The sequence below is a fragment of the Mobula birostris genome, chromosome 9, assembly GCF_030028105.1.
Source record: "Mobula birostris isolate sMobBir1 chromosome 9, sMobBir1.hap1, whole genome shotgun sequence".
In the NCBI taxonomy this organism is placed as follows: domain Eukaryota; kingdom Metazoa; phylum Chordata; class Chondrichthyes; order Myliobatiformes; family Myliobatidae; genus Mobula; species Mobula birostris.
Genome location: NC_092378.1, coordinates 47,659,346 through 47,686,826, shown reverse-complemented (window position 1 = coordinate 47,686,826; position 27,481 = coordinate 47,659,346). Strand labels below are relative to the sequence as shown.

The window sequence follows — 27,481 nt, the reverse complement described above, 5'->3', positions numbered from 1 at the left end:
CACATTTATTGAATTCCAAAACCTGAACATAATAGCACGCTAAAAAACTTTACATAGCAATGTCTTCATGTCAGACCAGCCTCTTAAAGTGAAACCCCAACTCAATGTGAGTGGCTGTGAATTATGTACATTTCTCCCAATTATGTTACCGTACAATAGCAGTCACTGTCTCTTAAACCCCTTTTTCATTGTCCAGTAAGCTACTTGCCTCCAGTGATGCCTTCAGCTTTCTTTAACTGCATCTCCAATTGGAAGCAACTGCATTGTAAATCGAAGTAAATGTAGATTCCTTAATCTCCCATTTACTTACAGACTCCTGCTTTTGTAAAATAGGAATCAGTCCTGGTGGGGATGTTCTACGTTAGCAATAGGGCACATGAAAGAGCTCAGGATTGATAGTGAAGCTGGTGTGTGTGAAGGGGGAGGAATACATTCAGTGGTGTTTCCATGAGACTCAAGCCATTTGAAACAGTGGCTCGCAATGGTGGAACTGCAGTAAACTGGTTGTCCTTATGAAATTCTTGCAGGCTGTTTTGACCTTGCTCATTTTGCATGATTGTCCAATTTTTATTTAGCTACATATTACTCCTCTGCACTTCCAGTTTCACTGAAGTGAAGGGTGGATTGAAGGATAAGGAACAATTGAATCAATGTTGTCCATTTACACAGTTCCTTGATGCCAAGTATATTAGATGGCACAGACCCATACATGGATTAGTATGTCTGTAATGTAGAAGGGAGCCACACTCTTACCCAAGAGAGAATGAACATCCCATCTATCCCTTTACTGATACCACTGTGTTATTCTTGACCTTTGCAGAGTGGTCTCCCTGTCGGAGACTGGATTGTGACGTAACTGCAACGTGTGGCTCAGATAGGTCAGGATATCCGGTGTGTATCTGTGTGCCAGGCTGGAGTGAATCAGAGACCGGATGTTATGGTAAGTCTGCACCGTACACACAGATCACAGGCACCATTTTCTGACTGGAACAATGGATATGGATGGATAGCAGCAGGAAGTTGGAAATTGTACCATTGATATCAAGGTTCTGCTTGGTTGACTATCTCAGCTGTGAACTCAGAAATTCATTTGGGTCCAAATCCTTCCTATGCCTTTAGTCATCATATTGTACAGGGCAGAAAGAGGCACTTCAGCCCATCACAACCTGCCTTCCACATACATGAAGAATAACTTACAGTTAAACAATTAATTATTGGATATGCTAGGATTACAAAGAACACAGAGGTAAGCTCATACTGCCACACAAAGGATGTGCTAACTTCACACAGACAGTGGCCAAGGTCAGGGTCAAAGGTTCTTCAGTGCCTGTTTAAGTAAATAGAAGCCACTTGGATATATCAATCAGACTGTATTATACAATACTTGTCAATTATACAGTCAATTCAATTTATTTATTTATTTATCTTTTTAAAGGGGAAAATTGAGGTTCTCTCACCAGCCACCCAACTCACCCCGAGTAATTTTGTACATACCTGCATTGCTAACTGTAAAAGAAATGTACACTTTACTTCACAGAGTGGAAGATTTTTGTATTGTTAACATCACTTTGCTTCGTTACCTCTTGACTTTATCATCAGCTGCCTCTAGACATAATCATGCATGCCTTATCTATTCCAAATAAGTCACCTACACTTGCTGTTCCTTTGTTAATTGTTAATCTGTTGTGAATCATTAATCATGATCTCTCTCAGTGCACTTCCTCATCCACATCAGAAACAGAAGCAGCAATAGGCCATTCAGCCCCTTCTGCCTGATCATTATGATTTCGGCCATCTTTCACCTCAATGCCACATTCTTCCAATAAAACTTATTCCTATTGATGTCTGTTTGAATATTTTTACCGATCCTTCAAAGGCTTTGTTTCCAATCATTTACTACTCTCTGGCTGGAGACATTTGCAACTCAGAAGTGAAAATCTGGAGCAAAACACAAGTTTTTGTTTCGATTTTTCTCCCCTCAGTCTCAAAGACGTTCACCTCATGTAACCACCAATTACAATTATTCTACTTTTATTATTAAATTCCAGGTCTCCAACATTCTAACAAGCTGCACTGATAGAAGTGTGATAATTTCCAAGATGCTAAACCAAACCTTCATCTGTGCTTTCAGATGGATGTCATCACCCATGAATCTATTTGAAGAACCACAGAGGGGACTTATCCAGCTCCCCTCAAGCAAATGGACATCAGTGGGAAGATTACACATTCCAACACTTTTCTGCATGTGGGTGTAATTTGTTTTTTTGCTGAGGAGCTGTGAATAGAGTTGAATGTTGTGCAATGATCCCCATTTCTGACCTTGTGACAGTTGGAAGGTCTTTGAAGAAGCAACTGAAAATGGTTGGCTTAGGACACTCTTAATGAACAGCAAAGTGTTAGAAAATGAGCCATAAGGAGCTCTGGACAGTGTCCTTCCCAACTATCTTCAGCTGCTTTTTCAATGACCTTCCAACTACCATAAGGTCAGTCAGAGGTAGACACAACTGCACAATATTCAATGCTATTCACAACTTCTCAGCAAACAACCAAATTATTCCTGCATGCAGAAAGACCAGGACGACATTTAGGTATGGGTTCATATGTAGCTGGTAACATTTGCCCAAATAGTACAAAGGCAATTTCAACCAAGATGAGATCTAACTGTATGCCTCTCATATTCAATGTTGAGTCTCCCACAATAAATAACTTAGGGTCACCGTCGACCAGTTATTTAATTAGACTTGATACACAGATCCTATAGTCCTGAGCCTTTCCACCAGCTAGAAGCCACAGGTCTGGAGTGTGATGGAATTGAAGCAGTAATTAGCCTGACTGGATTGGTTCTACTTTTTGCAAACAGGGCACAGGTGGGCAATTCTCCACATTGCTGGGTGTTGTAACTTACTTCTTATCAGGATGGGTCTGTCTTGAGTCAGACGGGAACCTGTAACTATCTGGCAGGATGGGAGATGTTGCCATCAAGCAAAAGCGGACACCTGGTATCCTGGAAAATCTTTCTGAAGCTCAGTAAGGTTTCATACGAGAAAAACCATCTACTCACCTGTTTATCTCTCCTTCTGCCTTCTTGCCCAGACATTAGGAACATGGTGCAGACTGTAACTGCCAATGTCACAGGAGCCAACATCACATTGACATGGGTGGTCAATCCACTTCCAGGAATTGTGACCCTCAACTATCAAATCAACGCCAATTGCACAAACCAGACCGGTGGGGTCCAGCAGATTCAGAGCTCCCGGCCTGCAGATATGACCACTTTAGTTCTAACAGGTAAGATGTCCCAGATCCATTCTCATCCTGTAGCCATTGCTCAGTGAGGCCCTCCTTCCTTAAATCTACTACACTAAATCTTCTACAGAAACCAAGCCTGGAAAACTTGCAGAAATTGCATTCAGTAATGTGGCTTCTATTTCCCCTGTGAGTTTCCCTTACCAGCCAGAAATGAACTTTTCTGGAATTTTTTCTGATGCAATCTCTTCCTGGATGAAATCAGGCAGTCAGTATTGACAAAAGGAGTGTTCAGCTGATGCACTTGCCAAGTCAGATACACTTTCCACACTACTGCACTCACGTAACCAGCTGTAGTGGAGTTTGAGGTTCTGGTTCGGTGGTGTGTGCTGTGGTGGTTAAGAACAGGGGAAGTGAGTGTGGTGTGGTGGTATAGCTGTAGAGTGGGGTAGTTGAAAGTTGCGGTGTGCCTTTGTAGGGTAGACATGGGTAATGCAAACAGAAGGGCTGTGAGGCTCTAGATGTCTGTGAAGTAAGGAAGGATGTTCGGTGGCGTAGAGCGTTAGTGAATAGGTAGACTATTACAGGAGTTATTGAGATGAGAGTGTGTAGCGGAAGCAGTGGTGGTGGAGGGATGTGGGTTGTCCAGTGTCGTAGTAAGAGCATGTGGAGTGATGTGATGTGGTGAAGAGCTAGAGTGGGCCCAATAGGTGTTTGGTGCTGTAGGGTAAAGTTCTATGGGAGGGTAAGGTAGAGAAGATGAGGGTGGTTGTTGTTATTAAGATGAGGGGGGAGGGTGATTGTGGTGTAGAGACATGTGGGAGAAAAATGAATCCACGGATGGAAGCAGTGAAGGACTTGAATTTGGAGAAAGACCATGGCCTGGTTTTGAGTTTGAGACAGAAACCTGTTACAAATAAGATAGGATAAAGCATGGAATCCCTAGCCCAAAGACTGAAGACTTACCTCAGCAACACCCACGGAGACATGCCCAGGACATTCAGGAGTCTCCCTCCAGTCAGGACACAGACTCAGGGATCTCTGCTTTGTGGAGTGTTAAGATGAACTCTGAGTTTTAAAGTGCCAGTGAGCCGCAACAGATCCTTCTCCCTGAGTTGGTTGACAAAATTTAACAGAGATCTTTGTTAAGGCTACCCAACTCCACAACTACTGTACACTCATTCATATTACATCTATGTTATTGTCAAGTCTCCTCAGGTGCTGGGCTTTCAGAAATAACTTAATGGAGAGGAGGTCTATGGAGGAAATAGCAGAACTGAAATGTGAGAGTAATGTTGATTAACATGAAGAAGGAAGAGTCCAGAATTCCAGGGAGATGTAGGGCTGAGGGAAGCCCGGAGAGGAGGTGGGGGAAAGAGACGACTTAGGGATTTAAAAGCGAAGATGCAGTTTCAAGATGAAGGCATATACACATGAGATTAGACATGCACAGGAATGATGGATTAGGTTTGAAGTTAAATCCATTTGTAGAATTTTGGATGAGTGTCGTTTTAGAGAGTGTGTGATTGTGGGAGGGAGCTCAGTAGACCAGTGATGGGATGAAAATTTTAAAAAAGCCTGCAGATGTTGGAATCTGTAGCAACAAACAAAACACTGGGGGAATTCAATGAGTCAGGAATCATGCATGGAGCGGAATGGATACTCATTTGCTCTGGAAGCAGTGAAGGGCTCAAGCCTGGAAGAAGACTGGGACTGGTTCTCAGGGAATCAAACCTGTTCCAAATGATGTAGGGTAAACCAGGGCTCCCAGTACTAGTGGCTGGACAGTTGACACAGTGACACACACTGAGAGTTGGAGGGTCCCGATGTGCAACATTGACCATTCATTTCCAGCCTAGGTGCTGCCTGAAATGCAGAGTTACTCCAGCAGCTTGTATCTTTGCTGATGGAGTGTTGAGATTGTGATTCATTGCAATGTACTCCTGTGATCTGCTTGGTAATTTTTAAGAGAAGGTCAGAGGTTTTCGTGGAAATTATTTTGCGATGTATTTTACAGCTTGCTTTGTTAACTTGAATCTCAGATCTAGGCTCCCTGTCCATGTGTACGACTATCATCCAGGTAAACACCTCCTCCGATGGCCTGGTGACCTCTCGACCTTTCACCTTCAACATCCACTCTGGTGAGCCTCACAGATCTTTCTCATTTTGAGGTTCTCTGCACAATGTATAGAGTCAATTGGTAATTATTTTATTATTATCACATTTATTGAGATCCAGTGAAAATCTTTTGTTTGCAGTCAGGTAACTCCATACATAGGTCACTGGAGTAGTACTTTACCAGGGAAATAAAAATACAATGCAGAATATAGTGTTACAGTTACAGAGAAAGTGCAGTGATGGTCGATAAATGACAAGGCAGATGGTGAGATTGAGAGTGCATCGTTATTGTACAAGAGGTTCATTCAGGAGTTTTATAACAGTGGAATAGTAACTGTCCTTGAGTTTGTGCTTTCAAGCTTCCATATCTTCTGTCCAGTGGGAGGGGTAGAAAAGAGAATGACTGGGGTGGGAGGGGCCCTGCTTTGGCAGAGCAGTTGTCATAACAAGCTGTGATACATCTGGATAGCTGTGCTCTCTCAAATTCAAGCTAACATTTGTAGGCAACTGGCTCAAAAACAGAATTGAGCAAAGAAGATGGTAAAAAGAGGTACAGTACATAATGAAGACTTCCCCAAGTTATTTTGTAAGATCCATATTGAAAAATTGAGAGATGATCCTGAAAACCTCCTTCAAGAACCAACTTACATTTGGACGAGGGATCTGTAGAATTTAGGAAGTGACGGGCTCTCATTCTAACAGCCAGAAAAAAATGGGTTAGCTGAAGAAAAGCTGAACTACCAAACATTCTTACAGCAAGGATACAGGTTCTACAACCCTTCAAGTCCACACTGACCATCAAACACTAAGCAACACACATAAAAGTTGCTGGTGAACACAACAGGCCAGGCAGCATCTATAGGAAGAGGTACAGTCGACGTTTTGGGCCGAAACCCTTCGTCAGGACTAACTGAAAGAAGAGATAGTAAGAGATTTGAAAGTGGGAGGGGGAGGGGGAGATCCGAAATGGTAGGAGAAGACAGCAGAGGGAGGGATGCAGCCAAGAGCTGGACAGTTGATTGGCAAAAGGAGTATGAGAGGATCATGGGACAGGAGGCCTAGGGAGAAAGAAAGGGGGAGGGGGGAAGCCCAGAGGATGGGCAATAATGGATGGGGTACGAGGGGGAGGTGGGGCATTAACGGAAGTTAGAGAAGTCAATGTTCAACACTAATTTAACTGAGGACTAACACGCAAAAAACTCCAGAAAATCAGAGCAAGAATCTGAAACTCAGCTGCTCATCATTCAATATCATCATGGAATATCTATCTATCTATCTATCTATCTCTCTCTCTCTCTCTCTCTCTCTCTCTCTCTCTCTCTCTCTCTCTCTCTCTCTCTCTCTCTCTCTCTCTCTCTCTCTCTCTCTCTCTCTCTCTCTCTCTCACTCTCTCTCTCTCTCTCACTCTCTCTCTCACTCTCTCTCTCTCTCTCTCTCTCTCTCTGTTATATGTGTGTGTGTGTATATATATATATATATAATATGTGTGTGTATATGTATATATATTCTTCTTCATGTACCTTGCGCGTTACACGCTTGGGCGATCATGGCTCTCCACATCAAACGATCCCATGCAGCGTCAATGATATCTTGCACACTTAGATCTGTTATTTCTTCCACAGTGTCCATATATTTCCTCCTTTGCCTTCCTCTTCCGCATATGGCCTTGTAATGTAAGGCATTCTATTTCTCCCTTTCTAATGACATGGCCCAGGAATTTAAGTTTCCTCTCATTTAATGTTCTCATTTAAGATCTTTTTGTATGGGCATGTTGGAGTACTGTCTCATTAGTTACCCTATCTCTATATGATATTTTCAGCATTCTTCTAAGAAACCACATTTCTGTTGCTTCTAAGTTTCTTTGGAGTTCTGGTGTTATAGTCCATGTTTCGGAAGCATACAGCAAGATTAACCAGATGTAACATTTTAGTAGCCTAAGCCCTGTTGTCATAGAAATGCGTCTGTTGGTAAAAATGTGTTTCATTTTTTGGAAGTTGGTTTTGGCAATGGCGATTCTTTTTATTTCTACTTTACTTCTAGCATCTTGTGATATAAAGCTACTAGGGTAATTAAAACTGGTCTTTTGTTCAATCTCTTGGTTACCGATGTGCAGTTGGGAGTATACTGCTGTTTTGATATTACTATACATTTGGTTTTTTTACAGTTGATGGTTAGACCAAAATCTGCACTTGTTTGTACTACTTTGTCTAGGAGGATTTGTAGGTCTTCTGCAGCACTTGCTATTAGGGTGTTATTGTCTGTAAATCTTATATTGGTGATGTTAACACCTCCAATTTTTATCCCATCCAGGTCTATTTCTCTGAGAATCATTTCACTATAGATATTAAATAATTCTGGTGAGGCAACACATCCCTGTCTAACTCCTCTTTGAATTTTAGTCCAACTGCTTATATTATCATCATTTTTTGCCGCTGTCATTTGGTTCCAATATAAATTTTGAAGCAGTTGTTGGTCCCTTCCGTCAATGTTTAGTTTAGCGAGAATTTGAAACAATTTTTCATGTTGCTCTTTGACAAATGTTTTAGTGAAATCAACAAAACATTAAAAAGACACCATTTTGATATTCAATTGCCATCTCTGAAAGCATTCGTAGCATGAAAATTACGTTCGTAGTTCCTCTGTCCTCAATAAACCCATATTGTAGTTTAGAAGCTTCTGGCCTTAACTTGTTTTTAATTTGATATATATATTTTTTTTTTTTTGTCCCACTGCCTCACTGTACTCTGTTTCTGTCTCTTTCTGCCTCTCCATCTCTCTGTCTTGCTGTCTCTCCTATTCTCTCATTCTCTCCACCTCACTATCTCCCATTCGGTCTCTATCTTTCATTTTCCCCATAACTCTCTCTTTGACTGCATGTATAAAAACAGGCGTGAAGCCAACAGACAGGAACAAGGGGATCAAGGGGGGCATGTAAGACCAGTAAGCAATGTAGAGGGTATGTTTTCACCTTATCTGCCTAGTGGCGAACCAACCAGCCATTGAACTGAAGTTGATTTTGATTTTGATCTTATCTCACCAACTTCCAAACAGGTTTAAAGAAGTTGAACATATAGAGTTTTAAAAATGTGAGGTTTAAAATATTGTTATAGTGGAAAATCAATGAAAATTAAAATTGACTCAAACGTGCTCCTGCTTTTCAGATGTGGACAAATGTCTGCAGGACAATGGCGGCTGCTCCCAGCTCTGTGTGAACACGGTGGGCAGTTACCACTGTGACTGTCACCCAGGGTACACCCTGAGACCCGGAAACGGAACATCATGCACAGGTTTGACCTTTTACATTTCATCCTTAAGGAATTCACACCACATGTTGTGCCCATTTCCTGATACTGTGACTCCTGGTTCTGGACGTGCCCACTACTCTGCTGTAAGAAGTGTGTAAACTTTGATGAAGTGAGATTGCTACTGAAGAAGCAGAAAATCCTCTTATTGTGACTTTTGTCAGTTTCTATATTTGGACCTCGTTACATGTCTGAGCTGTTGGAATGACTCCATAGGACACACTGTAGACTGGTCACACGGACAGAAATTATAACTAGGTCTACACTTCTCTTCCACATTCCCTCCACCTCCAGTTGTTTATTTATCTACTCTTTTCAGATGTCAACGAGTGTGCAGATCCTGCGCTGAATCAGTGTGACAGCAATGCTCAGTGTCTGAACTCGATGGGGTCCTACCACTGTGAGTGCAAATCCTATTACAGAGGGAATGGGACACACTGTGAAGGTGAGTAACAAAACAGCAACCTCAGCCTCCTTGCCCGTGATATATCAGATGTCATTCATGACGATTGATTAGGGCAGCTTTTCTCCCTAATGCTTGGATGGAAAGGCTGGTCTATTTAAATGTTTATGATCATTGTGTGAATAAATGTAAAACAGTGGGGTATAGGAAAGGACAAAAAGGAATTCATGGCTGTTCAGTGATTCATGTTGTATTTCTTTGGTTTCAGGTTGCTTTTGCCCACCAGAAATTATCCCAGGAACTGTGGATCTGCAGGCTCTTTCAAGGAATCCCTGTCCCTGTGTATCTGGTTTTATCGTGTCCAATAATTTCCCCAGCTACTACCAGAATAGTGCGGACATGTACTGGTTCTTCAACTTGGTCCAGGTGTCTAACTCCACTCACCTGTACACAGGTAACACTCTGTTTCCAAAGATAAAGCAACAATCATGACAGGTACATCATCCAATAACCAGAGAGCAGATGCTGGGTAGGGAAGGAATAGCTAGCTCCAAAATCCATATTGGGATTGGGATTGAGTTTTAATCACATATTCCGTACTCAGCCATCTACTTCAAAACATTGCCTTTGGTCGTGTGATGTCAGTCATCACAATCTGTCACTATGTGGTTGCTGTAGTACGCACAGTTGTTGAGGCTATGGAAACCATACTTCCAATCCCTAGTTTCACTTATTTGAGCGAGCAAACATAATAGTCACTGTGAGAATAATATCAAACCTTGGTTATCCCTTCAGATATGCTCACAGGATTTATCTTTAAGTCCTTCAGGAAGGATTATTCAGGAAGTATATATTGCAGATACAGCAAAACAGGATGGAGGGACCCACAGCAGGTTTATGAGAATTCGCATTGATCCATCTTTTTTTTTAAAACACAGGAGGGGTCATTAATAAAGGACTGGTGACTTCATGGAGAAATGTCAAATTATCTCACACACAGGAAATGGTGCAGCTCCTCTCCGTGATCTGTCACAAAGAGACCCAACTGATTACACTTAGAAATTAGAGACATCTCGGTGACTGACGAAATGCTATGTTGTGATTTTGTAAAATTTAAATCTCTTTTCACTTTTGTTTGCATCCCTGAGAAAAAATGATTCTAGCAAGAAGTTGCAGCATTGTTTTCTTGAGAATCATCTGGGTAATAAAAGGGTTATTGCATGAGGTGCTCTTGAAAGCTCTGGGCTGTACTCACTGGAGTTTAGAAGAATGAGGGAGATCTCACTGAAACCAATCTAATACTGAAATGCCTTGATAGCGTGGATGTGAAGAGTATGCTTCCTATAATAGGGGAGTTGAACACCACAGATCACAGCCTCAGAATATAAGGACATCCCTTTAGAACAGAGATGAAGAGGAATTTCTTTACCTGGAGGCTGGTGAATCTGTGGAACTCATTGCCACAGAAGACTGTAGAGGCCAAGCATTGGGTATATTTAAAGCAGAGTTCCTTGATTAGTAAGGGTATCAAAAGTAATGAGGAGAAGGCAGGAGAATGAGGTTTTGAGGGACATTAAATCGGCCATGATAGAATAGCACAGCAGACTTGATGGGCTGAATGGCCTAATTCTGCACCTATATCTTATGCTCTTAATGCCTTATGGACAAACTGCTGGGGGAATTCAGCAGATCAGGGAGCATCTGTGGAGCAAAATGTAGAGTTGACATTTTAGGTCAAGCATGGATAGGTGTGGGTTCAGGAGGGGCAAGGGCTGGCAGGTAATAGGTGGATCATGTGACAAGGGGCTATTTGTCAGACGTACTCTGATGAGGGAGGGAATAGGCTGGGATAAGTGGTGTGTGCACTGTAGCATTGTTCATAATTTTTTTGTAGTTCCATCCACGACATGATCAATGTGATTGAAAGAGTGCATTAACCAGGATGTTGCTGCGACTTGAGAACCTGATTTATAGGAAGAGGTTGAATAGATTAGGATTTTATTCTCAGGAGTGGAGCAGAATCAGGGGAGATTCTGAGGTACACAAAGTTATGAGAGATATAGATAAGGTTCTGAGGCGTATAGGCAGGCGGACTTCACAGACTTTTTCCACTGAGGATAGTTGAGACTTGAACTAGAGGTCATAGGTTAAGTGTGAAAGGTGAAATATTATCAGAAACTTGAGGAGGAACTTCTTTATTCAGAGGGTTTGTGAGTTTGGAATGAGCTGCTAGAGGAACTGATGGATGTGGATTCAATTTCAACAGTTCAGAGAAGCATGGATGGGAGGGGTATGGAGGACTGTACTCCAAGTGCAGCTTGATAGAACCAAGCAAATAACAGTATAGATGGGCCAATAGGCCTGTCTCTGTGCTGTGGTGCTCTATGACTCTATAAGGAGTTTTACATTACCTTGTTAATAATGCTGCACAATTCATGAAGTTGTTTCAGTTGTAATTTAGGAAACAATACACTCCAAGTGCACACAGACTAAAACCAAGGGCTGTGATAGTGGCCAAATAAACTGATTGCTGGGAGATAATTACAGCTGAAGTCTCTGGGAGACCTCCTCAGTTCTTAGTTGGAAAATATCTGAGAGAAAAGATAGGACTGGATTCAATATCCATCAGGGAAGAGTACCTGTCTTCCTTCCTTTCCCACCAATTTATTGACAATTCAGCATCTCATCAGTACTGCATGAAGTTCCAGCCCTGGAAATATTCTCGAGACTCTGAAGGAGAACTTGAATCCACGGCATTTTCATTCAGAGGGTAGAATGCACAATATGAGATGGGTGCTCCCCTACATCCAAATGCATACAATAGAACTGAGCATGCCTGAAGCTGTATGTGGACTGTTGAAAAACGGTGCCTCAACTAACTAGGGCAAATATTTTACTCTCAGGAATCCAATTCAGGGTGGACTTGTTGACTGTGACATCCCAGGAAGATCACACCTCCTTTGGCTGTGGAATGAATCCTGATCAAGACGTGCGAATCACTTTGACTGAGGAAGACTTAAACGTCGGAACATTTCGTGTCTCCAACTGCACTAACGTGTGGGTCCATTTCCATTCTGGTCCACACACACCAAGCACAAAGTTCAATATTTATTATGAAATGGGTGAGTTCTGCCTCAGTTTTCTCTCACTTCTTCCAGTCATGTTATCATTCAAAGCCTCACAGTTGTGAATCACAGGTTCTCCAAGTTAAACAATATCCTTCTCTCTCAGTACTGCTCCAATAAATCCTTTCTGCGGTGTTTCCGAAAACACGACCTTCTTCAAATTTGATATCCTGAAATGGATATGATAACCAGAGGTTGATTTTTTTCATGACATCTTTTTAGATTATTGAATTGCTTTAGCTCCTTCACAGATCCTTCGCAGATACTGAGGTACCTGTACCTGTATTCTCTTTAAAACATTACGATTTAATTTATTTTCCTTCCATGAACTGCATCAGTTTACAGCTCTCTGTATTCATTTCTGTCCCTTGTGTTTATCTATTTTACCTCTACACCTTCCTGAAGTCCATCATTATTAACTTCATTATTCACCAAGTCTTATATTACCTTCACACCTAAATTTGTACAATCCTTGTCTGCGTCATTAATATAAAATAAATGATCTATGTACACTGTCTCAACCATGGGAATCCCTGCTCTAAAGCATCACTAAGAAATTGAACAATCATCATTTCTTTCTGCAGCTCAGAATTAGAATCAGGTTAAATATCAGCAACATATGTTGTGGAATTTGTTGTTTTGTGGCAGCGGTATGTTGCAACACACGCTAATAAAAACTGTAAATTACACTAAGTATAAATCTATCTATATTAAAAAGTTAAATTAAATACAGTAATAGGCAGCGTCTATCCCAGGGAATCATGGGTTTGCGCCTCTGGCAGACTGTGTCCTCTAAGGACACAAGCCTGGGCGGGAAGATTTGAAGAACCAGCTATTGCCCATGCAGCGGGTTCCCCCTCTCCACGTCACTGATGTAGTCCAAGGGAAGGGCAAACACCAATACAGCTTGGCACCAGTGTCGTCGCAGAGGTTGCCAGAGTGAAGTTGTAAACAACATCAAACTGCCTTAAGGACCCCGGCTCCAGATTTCATCCTTGGGGTTTATTCCCAAAGCCTTTCCCATGGGTGGGTACAGCTGCAAGGCAACGGAGGTTTAAAATCAGAGTTTTCCTTCTCCTAAGCAGGCTGCCGTTCAAGGCTGATGAGCCCCACATGCCTGAAGAAACTGGTTTCGAGGCGCCAGTGGTCTGCCTTTGCCCCTTCTCTTGTCAGTAGAAACAGTTCCACCGGGCCTAATAGCTAAACCACATGTGAAGGCTAAGAGTGGGACTTGGTTTTCAGAGGCTGTTGAAGTTGCACCCCATTTGGAGCACTTTATAGGTAGTGCAAAAATAGTAGTCAGGTAGTGTTCATGGGTACAATGTCCATTCAGAATCTGACAGCAGAGGGGACAACACTATTCCTGAATCGTTGAGTATGGGCCTTTAATATCCTGATGGTAATATTGAGAAGAGGGTGTGTCCTGGGTGATGGGGTCTTTAATGATGGATGTTGCCTTTTTGAGTAATTACTCCCTGAAGATGTCCTAGATGCTGGGGAAGCTAGTGCCCACGGTGACCTGACTGACTGCTCAACATTCTGCAGCTTATTCCGCTCCTGTGCAGTGCCCACCCAACCCCCAACCCCCATACCAGATGGTGTTGCAGCCAGTTAGAATGGTACATCTGTAGAAATTGGTGAGTGTCTTTGGTGTCATAACAAACCTCTTCAAACTCCTAATGAAATATAGCTGCTGTCATACCTTTTTTGTGATTGCATCAATATGTTGGGCCGAGGATAGATCCTCAGGGATGATGACATCCTGGAGATTGAAATTGTTCACTCTTACTACTTCTGATTCTTCTGTGAGGACTGGTATGTGTTACCTTGTCTTACCCTTTCTGAAGGGTCTTATTCACATTGAGTGCAAGGTTGTGGCTGCGACAGCACTCAACAGGTTGATATATCTCACTCCTGTACGCCTTCTTGTTGCCTTCTGAAATTCTGCCAATAAAAGTAGTGTTGTCAAGAAATTTATAGATGGCATTTGAGCTCTGCATAGCCGCACAGTCATGGGTGTAGACAGAGTAGAGCATTGGGCTAAGCACACATCCTTGAGGTGTGCCAGTGTTGATTATCGGTGAGGTGGAGATTTTATTTCTGATCCACACTGACTGTGGTCTTCCAGTGAGGAAGTCGATGATCCAGTTGCAGAGGGAGGTACAGAGACCCAGGTTCTGGAGCTTTTTGACCAGACCTGTAGGAACGACTGCATTAAGCGCTGAGCTGTAGTTAATAAACAGCAGCCTGACATAAGTATTAGTATTGGCCAGGTGATGCAAGGCCGCATGAAGAGCCAGTGAGATCGCATCCACTACAGACCTATTGTGACAATAAGCAAATAACAGTGTGTACAGGTCCTCGCTGAGACAGGAGTTGATTCTATACATGACCAACCTCTCAAAGCACTTAATCACCGTAGATATGAGTGCTACTGGATGATAGTCATTAAAGTGGCTCACCCTGCTCTTCTTGGCAGTGGTATGATTGTTGCTCTTTTGAAGAAGGTGGGAAATTCCAACTGTAACAATGAGAGATTGAAAATATCCATATCCATTAATTTCTGTATTTGAGAACAGTCCATCTTGTCACACTTGTTCCAATATCATCTGAAAGTTCAAACTGGGAATAATTACATACCTCATGTCTCCTGATGACTGGGTGTTTCAGAAATTTAAGCCATTTAATTAAAGAAATATGCAAGTTATTTGCTTCCTGTTTCACCGAAGGATCTTGCACCTTTCCATTCCAAATTAGACGTGGTTGTGTTTTTATAGTATCAAAAAGGAGGCTTCGGTTGAAAAAATGCACTGGACAATATCTTGTTATTTACAATTATCTTTCTCAAGCTCACCTTTGTCTCTTTCAACTCATTGCTTGTGTGACTAGCTGTACTACATTGATATGGTTTGTTTCAAAGAGACAGCCAAGTCTTGCTGGGCCTCCATTGTGGATTATATCAACAAGGGCTTTAACATTTCAACCCATAATGCCCACACTCTCATTGTTGGTGAGGAAGATCACAATTCTCACCAACATTATTCCATCACTCTTTAAGATGCAAATTTTTGTTGAAAATTATTCTCCATCATTGTACACAGTGGCGAAGAGGGCAGTTGTCAAAAAACATGTAATCCAAGCTGTATAAATAGCATAGACACTTCAAAATAATTTCAAAACCATAAGATATAGGAGAAGATTAGGCTAATTAGCCCATTGAATCTTCTGTTTCCTTTTAACTCCTTTTTCCTGCCTTTTCTCTGTAACCCTAGATAATGCCACCAACAATGAACCTATCAATCTTAAACACCCAATGATTTGATCTTCACAGCCCTTTGTACCTATGAATTTCATGGATTTCCCACCCTACAGCTGAAAAAATTCCTCCTCATCACAGTTTTTTAAGGAATGTTCCTTCGTTCTGGGGTTGACCCCTCAGATCTGAGACTCAGCAGATACATCCCCTCCATATCCACCTTATCCACCCTTTCAGTATTCAGCTGGTTTCAATGAGATTCCACTTCATCATTCTGAACTCCATATGAGTGCAGACCCAGAAACATCAAACATTCCTCAGAGGTTCAGCCTTTCATTCTCGGGATTGCCTTTGTGAGTAACCTCTTGTACAAGAGGAAGATGTCCAGAAACATAGGTCACAATCTCAATCTAAGCAGCTGAGAGGGTATCTTAATCATGTGATGCAGAAGGATTTCTTCTATCAGAATGCAGTGATTACAATTCCCAATTATAGAATTCTATAAATCATTGGAGTTCTGATTATCAGAGGATTCAAGCTAATATATAAGCAAAAGAGAGGGCATACAACAAAGCAAAAATTAGCAGGAGAATAGAAGACTGGAAAACCTGCAGAGAGCAACTAAAAGAATCATTAGGAGAGAAAAGGTGAAATATGAAAGCAAGCTAGCAAACAATATCAAAGTGGATATTAAAAGCTTTTTCAAGTATGTAAAAAATAAAAGAGAGATGAGAGTGGATATAGGACCACTAGAAAATGAGGCTGGTAAAATAAAAACTAGGATCAAGGAAATGGCAGGTGAACTAAGTGAGTACTTTGCATGAGTCTTCACTGTGGAAGACACTAGCCATGTGCCAGATGTTGAACGGTGTGAGGGAAGAGAAGTGACTGCAGTTACTATTACAAGGAAGAAGGTGCTCAAAAGGCTGAAAGACCCGAGGGTACATAAGTCATCTGGACCAGTTGAACTACACCCTAGGATTCTGAAAAAGGTAGGAGCAGAGATTGTGGAGGCATTAGTAATCATCTTTCAAAAATCATTGGACTCTGGCATGGAGACAGAGGACTGGAAAATTGTAAATGCCATTCCACTCTAAGAAAGGAGGAAGGCAGCAGAAAAGAAATTATAGACCAGTTAGCCTGATCTCAGTGGTTGGGCAGATGTTGGAGTCAATTGTTAAGGATGAGGATGGGGTTATGGAGCCCTTTGTGACACAGGACAAGATAGGACAAAGTCAGTATGGTTTCCTTAAAGGGAAATCTTGCCTGACGAACCTGTTGGAATTCTTTGAGGAGATTACAAGTAGGATAGATACAGGGGATGTAGTGGATGTTGTATATTTGGATTTTCAGAAGGCCTTTGACAAGGTGCCACCCATGAGGCTGCTTACCAAGTTAAGAGCCCATGGTATTACAGGAAAGTTACTGGCATGGTTAGAGCATTGGCTGATTGGTAGGAGGCAGCAAGTGGGAACAAAAAAAATCCTTTTCTGGTTGCTTGCCAGTGACTAGTGGTGTTCCACAGAGGTTGGTTTTGAGACTGTTTCTTTTTATGCTGTACATCAATGATTTAGATGATGAAGTAGAGGAACGTTTGATGGCTCTGGGTCTGTACTCGCTGGAATTTAGAAAGATCAGGGGATTTCATTGAAACCTTTTGAATGTTGAAAGGTCTGGACAGAACAGGTGTGGAAAGGATTTTTCCAATGATGGGATAGTCTAGGAAAAGAGAGCACGGCCTCAGGATAGAGGGGCATCCATTTAGAACAGAGATGCAGAGAAATTTCTTCAACCAGAGGGTGGTGAATTTTTGGAAGTTGTTACCAAAGGCAGTTGCAGAGGCCAGGTCATTGTGTGTATTTATGGCAGAGATTGATAGGTGCTAGATTAGACACAGCATCAAAGGTTATGGGGAGAAGGCCATGGAGTGGGGCTGAGGAGGGAAAAAAGGATCAACCATGATTGCATGGTGAGTCAGGCTCAATGGGCCAGATGACCTAATTTTGCTCCCGTGTCTTGTGGACTTAAGGTCTTATGGAAAATGTAAATACTCAACACAACTATTATAAAACCAGTTGCAGCATGCTGATAAAAAGCAAATTAAAATTGCCAGAAAAACTTTCCTCTGGAAGACAGAGACAATTTACTAAGTGATCGGTGTGAGCCTGTGAAAGAACAAGAGGATAAATTCATTTAAATAGTGATTCCAGTGTAAAGTTGCAATGGAAAGGAATAAGACCAACAGTCTCACCACACCCTTAAGCAAACTTCCCCACTGAATATCCAAAGTAGATGAATCAAACCTTCCTTACAATGAGAAACGGTGACAGCATTCTTGTCTGAAAGGTATGCCGGCAAAGTTTTAGAATGCACAGAGCGAGAATTTAAAGAGCAATTATTGAGAGCTCTCTCTGATGGAGTGAAGTCATATCCACAAAGGAGTCCGCTTTTACTCTGAGTACAAAATAAATGAGGTGTGCAGGGGAAACAAGAAGACTTTTGCTCTCTGAATAAATAATTTAGTAAGAGAAAAGCAAGCAAGATTAACACTATACCTCATTATTCCCTCTTTATTGCACTATTTATTTATTTGTTTTAATTATGGAATTTTTATATCTTTGCACTTTACTGCTGCCGCAAGACAACAATTTTCAACCAACCGCATGAACACAGACAAATGAATCAGTGTTTCTCCAGGGTCAAGGTACAACAGTCACACACTACACAAGGCACATATAGCACATATAAATGTGATTGCAGAAAAACATAGTCACAAAAATAATACAACCCAATTCCTTGAGTGTCGTGGCCTGCAGATTGATGGTGCATGGAATTTAGTCCGGGAGCCACGTTTCTGCAAGAACAAGCATACAGTTGTCCTGGCCGCACACAATCGCAGTCCCAAACAAGCGCAATCCAGCTTAAAGTCTCCTGCCTCTGTAATATAGGAATCAGTCCTGTTTGAGATGTTCTCTGTAAACAATAGGGCACATGGCTGAGCTCAGTACTGCTACTGAGGTGTGGTGTGCATGAAGGAGGAGAGACAAATACAGTAGTTTTTCCATGAGACTCGAGCAAATTGGAACACCAGTTGTAACTGATGGAACTGCAGTGAAGCCGTCCTCATTATAAAATCCTTGCAGGCTCTAATGACTTTGCTCATTTTGCATGATTGTTTAATTTTTATTCAGCTGCTTATTACACACTCCTCTGCACGTCAGTTTCACTGAAATAAATGGTAAATTGAAGAATAAGGAGTGATTGAAACAATGTTGTCCATCTATACAGCCCCCTGAAGCCAAGTATATTAGATGGCACAGACGCACATATTGATCAGTATGTCTGTAGCTAAGAGGAAGGCCTCACTTTTACACAAAATGGAATGAACGTGCCATCCATCCCTTTACTGATATCACTGTGTTATTCTTGACCTTTGCAGAGTGGTCTCCCTGCCGGAGACTGGATTGTAACGTAACTGCGACGTGTGGCTCAGATAGGTCAGGATATCCGGTGTGTATCTGCATGCCAGGCTGGAGTGAATCAGAGACCGGATGTTATGGTAAGTCTGCACCGTACACACAGATCACAGACACCATTTTCTGACTGGAACAGTGGATATGGATGGACAGCAGCAGGAAGTTGGAAATTGTACCATTGATATCAAGGTTCTGCTTGGCTGACCATCTCAGCTGTGAACTCAGAAATTCATTTGGGTCCAAATCCTTCCCTGTGCCTTTAGACACCATGTTGTACAGACCACAACCTGCCTTCCACATACATGAAGAATAACTTACAGTTAAACAATTAATTATTGGATATGCTAGGATTACAAAGTACCCAGGGGTAAGCTCATACTGCTGCACAAAGGATGTGCTAACTTCACACAGACAGTGGCCAAGGTCAGGGTCAAAGGTTCTTCAGTGCCTGTTTAAGTAAATAGAAGCCACTTGGATATATCAATCAGACTGTATTATACAATACTTGTCAATTATACAGTCAATTCAATTTATTTATTTATCTTTTTAAAGAGGGAAATTGAGGTTCTCTCACCAGCCACCTAACTCGCCCCAACTAACTTTGTACATACCTGCATTGTTAACTGTGAAAGAAATGTACACTTTACTTCACAGAATGGAAGACTTTTATACTGTTAACATCATTTTGCTTCGTTACCTCTTGACTTTATCATAAGCAGCCTCTGGACATCATTATTTATTCCAGATAAGTCACGTACACTTGCTGTTCCTTTGCTAATTGTTAATCTGTTGTGAATCATTAATCATGATCTCTCTCAGCGCACTTCCTCATTCACGTCAGAAACAGAAGCAGCAATAGGCCATTCAGCCCCTTCTGCCTGATCATTACGATTTCCGCCATCTTTCACCTCAATGCCACATTCTTACAATAAAACTTATTCCTATTGATGTTTGTTTGAATATTTTTACCGATCCTTCAAAGGCTTTGTTTCCAATCATTTGCTACTCTCTGGCTGAAGACATTTGCAACTCAGAAGTGAAAATCTGGAGCAAAACACAAGCTTTTGTTTCGATTTTTCTCCCCTCAGTCTCAAGGACGTTCACCTCATGTAACCACCAATTACAATTATTTTACTTTTATTATTAAATTCCAGGTCTCCAACATTCTAACAAGCTGCACTGATAGAAGTGTGATCATTTCCAAGATGCTAAACCGTACCTTCATCTGTGCTTTCAGATGGATGTCATCACCCATGAATCTATTTGAAGAACCACAGAGGGGACTTACCCAGTTCCCCTCAAGCAAATGGACATCAGTGGGAAGATTACACATTCCAATCCTTTTCTGCATGTGGGTGTAATTTGTTTTTTTGCTGAGGAGCTGTGAATAGAGTTGAATGTCATGCAATGATCCCCATTTCTGACCTTGTGACAGTTGGAAGGTCTTTGAAGAAGCAACTGAAAATGGTTGGCTTAGGCCACTCTTAATGAACAGCAAAGTGTTAGAAAATGGGCCATAAGGAGCTCTGGACATTGTCCTTCCCAACTATCTTCAGCTGCTTCTTCAATGACCTTCCATCTATCACAAGGTCAGTCACAGGTGGCCAAAAATATTCACAACTTCTCAGCAAACAACCAGACTATTTCTGCATGCAGCAAGACTAGGATGACATATAGGTATGGATTGATACGTGGTTGGTAACATTTGCCCAGATAGTACCAGGCAGTGGTAACCTCAATCAAGAAAAGATCTAACTATATACCTTTCACATTCAATTATGTTTACCTACCAATGTTGAGTCTCCCACAATCAATGTCTGGGGTCACCATTGACCAGAAATTCAATTGGACTGGTTACATAGACCCATAGTTGTAAGTGTAGTTCAGAGGTTAAGACAATCTCATACTCAGATCCTTTCCACCAGCTCCAAGACACAGGTCTGGAGTGTGGTGGAATTGAAGCAGTAATTAGCCTGATTGGATTGGTTCTACTTTTGGTAAACAGGGCACATTGCTGGGTGTTGTAACTTGCCTCTTCTCAGGCTGGATCTGTCTGGAGTCAGACTGGAACCTGTAAGCTTCTGCACCAATGAGAGATGTTGCCACCAAGCAAAAACTGACACTTGACTGCCTGGAAAATCTTTCTGAAGCTCAGTAAGATCTCATACGAGAGAAACCATCTACTCACCTGTTTATCTCGCCTTCTGTCTTCTTGCCCAGACATTAGGAACATGGTGCAGACTGTAACTGCCAATGTCACAGGACCCAGCATCACATTGACATGGGTGGTCAATCCGCTTCCAGGAATTGTGATCCTCAACTATCAAATCAACGCCAATTGCACAAACCGCGCAGGTGGGGTCCAGCAGATTCAGAGCTCCCGGCCTGCAGATACGACCACTTTAGTTTTAACAGGTAAGGTGTTCCAGATCCACTCTCATCCTGTAGTCATTGCTTACCTCAATGAGGCCTTCCTTCCATAAATCAAGCCTGGGAAAGTTGCAGAAATCACATTCGGTAATGGGGTTGACTTTCCTTTACCTGCCTTTTCTGGAATTGTTTCCATTGCAGTCCCTTCCTGGATGTAATCACACAGTCAGTATTGACAAAAGGATTGTTTGTCTGAAGAACTTGCCAGGTTGGATACACTTTCCAGATTACTGCCATCATGTACCAAGCTGTAGTGGAGATTGAGGTTTTGATTTGGTGGTGTGTGCTGTGGTGTTTAGTAAATGGGAAAGTGAGTGTGCTGTGGTGATACAGACATAGAGTTGGGGAGTTGAAAGTCAGTGTTGATGTTGTGGTGTGCGATTGTAGGGGTAGAGATGGGCAGTGTAAACAGAAGGACTGTGAGGCTATAGAAGTCTGTGGAGTAAGAAAGGATGTTTGCTGGTTAGGGAGACACTTACAGAAGTGTAGTTCCCTTTCTTCCATGAACTCTTGTCCTCTTGTATCAGATTCTCACTTCTCCAGCCTGTTATCCTTTTTACCAATTGATTTCCAGTTCTTTACTTCACCACTCTCCCTCTCTTGGTTTCAGTTATCACCTACTACCTTGTACTTCTTCCTCCCCTCCCCCCACCTTCTTACTCTGACTTCTCATCTCTTTTTTCCAGTCCTGGTGAAGTGTCTTGGCATGAAATGTTGACTGCTAACTCTTTTCCATGGATGCTGGCTGTACTGCTGAGTTCCTCCAGCATTTTGTGTGTGATTCCTGTGGCTGCTGATCAGACTTGCACGGTGGCAAGGAGAAATTTTCGACCATTCCTCCATATGAAACTGTTTCAGTTCACCAATAACAAAGAAAAGAAAATCTGCAGATGCTGGAATTTCCAAGCAACACACAGGACTTCCTCGGGACTAGAGGAAGGATCTCAACCCAAAACGTCGACTGTATTCCTTTCTATGGATGCTGCCTGGCGTGCGGAGTTCCTCCAGCATTTTATGTGTGTTGCTCAGTTCATCAATACTTTGATCTCCAGCATCTGCAAATTTTCTCTTGTTTGTAAAGCAGGGAATCCTAGCCCCAGAGACTGAATACTCACCTTAGCAACTCACACTGAGAGATGCTCAGGGCAGTTTAGGAGTCTCCCTCCTGTCAGTGCACAGAATCAGAGATCTCTGCTTAGAAGAGTGTTAAGATGGCCTCTGAGTTTTAAAATTCCATCTCTGAGCTAGTTGACAAAATTTAACAGAGATCCTCATTAAGGCTGCCCAGCTCAACAACTACTCTACCTCCATTCATATTACATCAATAAAGGAAAGGTACGTCACATCCAGATTTTCTCCGGTTAGCAGTCGATTTCCCTCCACGCCTCTCCGACGTAGTGGGGAATTGCGTACGAGGCAAGTTACAGCAGTGGTTTGCCATTGCCTTCTGCCGGGTGAGTTTCCAGAGACCACCAGCTCGTAACCCAGCATGGATGGAAAGTGTGCAGGGGAGCCAGCTGGTTGGATTTGAACCCGGGACCTCTCGTCCCGAAGTCCAACACTGATACCACTATGCCACCAGCCGAGTCATATTACATCAATAACATTGTGCTATTTCCTCCAGTGCTTAGTTTTTAGAAGTGATTTAATGCTGAGGGAATTATGGAGGTCAATGTAAGAAATAGCAGGGCTGAGATTTGAGAGTGATGTTGATTAACTTGATGGAGGAAGAGTACAGAATTCCAAGGAGATTGTAGGGCTGAGGAGGCCTCAGGAATGAGGAGGGGAGAGATCACCTAGGGATTTTAAAATAAAGATGCAGTTTTCAAAATAAAGGCATATACACAAGAGATTTCACATGCACAGGAATGATAGATAGGGTCTGAAGTCAAATACAGTGGTAGAGTTTTGGATGAGTGTAACTATAATGAGAGTGTGATGTGGGAGGCAGCTCAAAAAATTACCAATAGCATTAAAATAATTTATTTTAAAACTTTAGATGCTGGAAGTCTGAAAGACATACAGACAATGAAGGTCAGACAGCATCCGCAGAGAGAGAAACAGTGTTAATGTTTCTGGTTAGAACTGCTGGCGGAGTTTTCAATGGAGACACAAAAGACTGCGGATGTTGAAACCTGTAACAAGGAACAAAACGCTGGAGGAACTCAGTGAGTCAAGAGGAGCATCTGTGGGGAGAAGTGGATCTTCAGTTGCTCTGGAAGCAGTGAAATGCTCCTGTCAGGAGGAAGAGTGAGGCTGGTTCTCAGGGAATCAAACCTGCTGCATCTGAAGCAGAACAAAGCAGGGACTCCCAGTCCCAGGGACTGGGCACTTGCTTCAGCGACACACACTGAGAGTTGGAGGTTCTCAACCCACAATATCCACAGTTCCTTTCCCTCCTAGATGTTGTCTGAACTGCAGAGTGCCTCCAGCAGTTCTATTTGAGTGTTGAACTTGTGGTTCATTAAGATACATTACCGCAATCTACTTGATAAATTTTCAGGGAAGTTTGGTGGTTTTCATGGAAATTATATTGTGATGTATTTCACAGTTTACTTTGTTAACTTGAATCTCAGGTCTGGGCTCCCTGTCCATGTGTACGATTATCATCCAGGTAAACACCTCCTCAGACGGCCTGGTGACCTCCCGACCTTTCACCTTCAACATCCACTCTGGTGAGCCTCTCAGTTCTCTCTCATTTGGAGATTCCCTGCACAATGTATAAATTCAATTGGTAATTATTTCATTATTATCACTTTTACTGAGATCAGGTGAAAATCTTTTGTTTGCAGTCAGATCACTCCATACATAGGTACACTGGGGTAGAACGATACCAGGAAAATAAAAACACAATGCAAAATATAGTGTTACAATTACAGAGAGAGTGCAGTGAGGGTCAATAAATTAAATATAAGGGCCATGGTGAGATCAAGAGTTCATCTTTCTCGTACAAGAGGTCATTCGAGAATCTTATAACAGTGGAATAGAAACTGTCCTTGAGTCTTGCTTGTGTGTTTTCAAATTTCTGTATCTTTTCTGCAGTGAGAGGGGTAGAAGGCAGAATGACCGGACTGGGAGGGAACCTGCTTTTGGCAGAGCAGTTGTCATAACAGTCTGTGATGCATCTGGAGGGCTGTGCTCTCTCAGGTTCAAGTTGACATTTGTAGGCAAGTTGCCTGAGAACAGAACTGAGCATAGAAGATGTTAAAAAGTGAGTTAGTACAGTAGGTGATGAAGACGCCCCTAAGTTTTTTTGTAACATCCATATTGAAAGATTGAAAGATGGTCCCTGAAACCTATTTCTGTTTTGCTGTCTCTGTATCTCTCTACCTCTGAACTCTCTCTGTCTCGCTGTTTTTCTGCCTCTCTATCTATCTGTCTCACTTACTTTCTAACACACAATCTCTCCATCTCTATCACTCTCCTCCCTCTACTCTATCTCCCACAATATCCCTCACACTATGCCCCACACTATCTCTCACACTATCACTTACTATGTCTTGCTGGCTCTTACATTCTCTATATTTCTCTACTTTATTATCTTCCACTCCACCCATAACTCTCTCTTTGACTACATGTATAAAAACAGGAGTGAAGCGAAAAAACTGGAACAACAGGATCAAGGGAGGCTCCTGAGACCAGTGAACAACGTAGAGGGTATTTTTTCACCTAAACTGCCTAGAGGACCAACCAGCTATTGAATTGAAGTTGATTTTGATTTTGATTTGATCTCACCAACTTGCTACCAGCGTTAAATCAGTTGAACAAATGGTTTTACAAACACGAGGTTTGAAAGATGTGGCATTGCTTTAGTGGAATATCAATGCAAATTAAAATTGACCGCAACATGCCTCTTCTTTTCAGATGTGGATGAATGTCTGCAGGACAATGGCGGCTGCTCCCAGCTCTGTGTGAACACGGTGGGCAGTTACCACTGTGACTGTCACCCAGGGTACACCCTGAGACCTGGAAACAGAACATCATGCACAGGTTCGACCTTTTACATTTATCCTTGAAGAACCCAAACCAAATATTTTCCTTTTTTAAAAGCAAAACTTAAGATTCTACAATGAACTGTTGCAATGACTGAACTGATTGAGATGTGAAAAAAATGGGAACTAGATGAGGTTATTCAGCCCTAAGAATCTGTTCCATCAGTCAATGTGATCCTCCACATCACTGCTGTAAACTGCTGTCTCCCCCATATCCCATGATGGCATTTGTGTTTCAAAATCTCACCATCTCTTTCTTAACTATAACCTCAACATCGGTCAGAAGATTCCATCCTCTGACTGGAGAAATTTCACTTCATCTCATTCCTGAATCTTGTGCCCATTTCCTGATACTGTGACCCCTGGTTCTGGGCATGCCCACTACGGGAAACCTCTGCTTTAGCTTGGCAGAAGTATGTAGTTTTGATGAAGTGAGATTGCTACTGTAGAAATAGAAAGATTACATACTATGATGTTCGTCCGTTTAAACATTTGGACCCCGTTACACATCTGAGCTGTTGGAATGACTCTACAGGACACACTGTAGTCTAGTCACACAGACAGTCATTATAACCAGGTCCACACTCCTCTTCCACCTTCCCTCCATCTCTGGTTGTTTACTTATCTACTCTTTTCAGATGTCAACGAGTGTGCGGATCCTGCGCTGAATCAGTGTGACAGCAATGCTCAGTGTCTGAACTCGATGGGGTCCTACCACTGTGAGTGCAAATCCTATTACAGAGGGAATGGGACACACTGTGAAGGTGAGTGACAAAATAGCAACCTCAGCCTCCTTGCCCGTGATATATCAGATGTCATTCATGATGATTGATTAGGGCAGCTTTTCTCCCTAATGCTTGGATGGAAAGGCTGTTCTATTTAAATGTTTATGATCATTGTGTGAATAAATGTAAAGCAGTGGGGTATAGGAAAGGACAAAAAGGAATTCATGGTTGTTCAGTGATTCATGTTGTTTTTCTTTGGTTTCAGGTTGCTTTTGCCCACCAGAAATTATCCCAGGAACTATGGATCTGCAGGCTCTTTCAAGGAATCCCTGTCCCTGTGTATCTGGTTTTATCGTCTCCAATAATTTCCCCAGCTACTACCAGAATAGTGCGGACATGTACTGGTTCTTCAACTTGATCCAGGTGTCTAACTCCACTCACCTGTACACAGGTAATGCTCTGTTTCCAAGATAAAGCAACAGTCATAACAAATGCATCGTCCCATGGCCAGAAAGCAGATGCTTGGTAGGAAAGGAATAGGTAGTTCCACAATCCAGATTTGGATTGACCATCTTCCAAGAGTTTTCATCACTTGTATTCCAAACTCATCCACCTGGATCAGGTGAAGAGGGGCAATTTGTCAGATGTGATCTGGTGAGACAGGGAATAGGCTGGGGTAAATGGTGTCTGCACTGTATCATTGTTCATCATTTTTGGTAGTTCCTTCCATGATATAATCAATGTGATTGAAAGAGTGAATTTACCAGGGTGTTGCTGCAATTTGGGGACCTGATTTATAGTAAAAGGTTGACTAGATTTGGATTTCATTCTCAGGAGTGTGGCAGAATGGGGGAAAATTCACAGAGGTACTCAAAGTAATGAGGGGTATAGATAAGGTTCTAAGGGTATGGGCAAGAGGATTTCACAGGCTTTTTTCACCGAGGATGGTGGAGACTAGAGCTAGAGGCCATAGGTTAAGTGTGAAAGGTGAAATATGGGGAACCTGAGGAGGAACTTTTTTACTCAGAGTGTTGTGAGTTTGGAACGAGCTGCTAGAGGAATTGGTGGATGTGGGTTTCATTTCAACTTAAAAGAAGCATGGATGGGAGGGATATGGAGGGCTGTATTCCAAGTGTGGGTTGATAGAACCAAGCAAATAACAGTGTAGATGGGCCAATTGCCCTGTCTCTGTGCTGTGGTGCTCTATGACTGTATGAGGATTTTAAAATAGCCTTGCTAATAATGCAGTACAATCCGAGGAGCTGTTCCAGTTGTAATTTAGGAAACAAAGACACGCAGAAACCACGAGCAGTGCAGTGATAGTGGCCAATCTGATGGTTGACAGTACCTGTCTTCCTTCAGTCCCTCACCAATTTATTTACAATTCAGCACCTCATCAGTACTGCTT

At 42.1% G+C, this 27,481-nt stretch overlaps 1 protein-coding gene across 4 annotated transcripts in view; it reads left to right on the top strand.

The window, feature by feature from the left end:
* LOC140202740 (uncharacterized) overlaps positions 1-27,481 on the top strand; it is a 201,366-nt gene that overhangs the window by 39,437 nt on the left and 134,448 nt on the right. For all 4 annotated transcript variants that reach the window (XM_072268004.1, XM_072268003.1, XM_072268002.1 and 1 more), the window contains exons 17-29: positions 821-940; positions 3,094-3,288; positions 5,289-5,387; positions 8,526-8,651; positions 8,986-9,111; positions 9,338-9,523; positions 11,973-12,191; positions 18,890-19,009; positions 21,147-21,341; positions 23,933-24,031; positions 25,221-25,346; positions 25,987-26,112; positions 26,339-26,524. In XM_072268004.1, the coding sequence (XP_072124105.1) occupies positions 821-940; positions 3,094-3,288; positions 5,289-5,387; positions 8,526-8,651; positions 8,986-9,111; positions 9,338-9,523; positions 11,973-12,191; positions 18,890-19,009; positions 21,147-21,341; positions 23,933-24,031; positions 25,221-25,346; positions 25,987-26,112; positions 26,339-26,524 (1,923 nt within the window). The remainder of the gene's footprint in view (positions 1-820; positions 941-3,093; positions 3,289-5,288; positions 5,388-8,525; positions 8,652-8,985; positions 9,112-9,337; positions 9,524-11,972; positions 12,192-18,889; positions 19,010-21,146; positions 21,342-23,932; positions 24,032-25,220; positions 25,347-25,986; positions 26,113-26,338; positions 26,525-27,481) is intronic.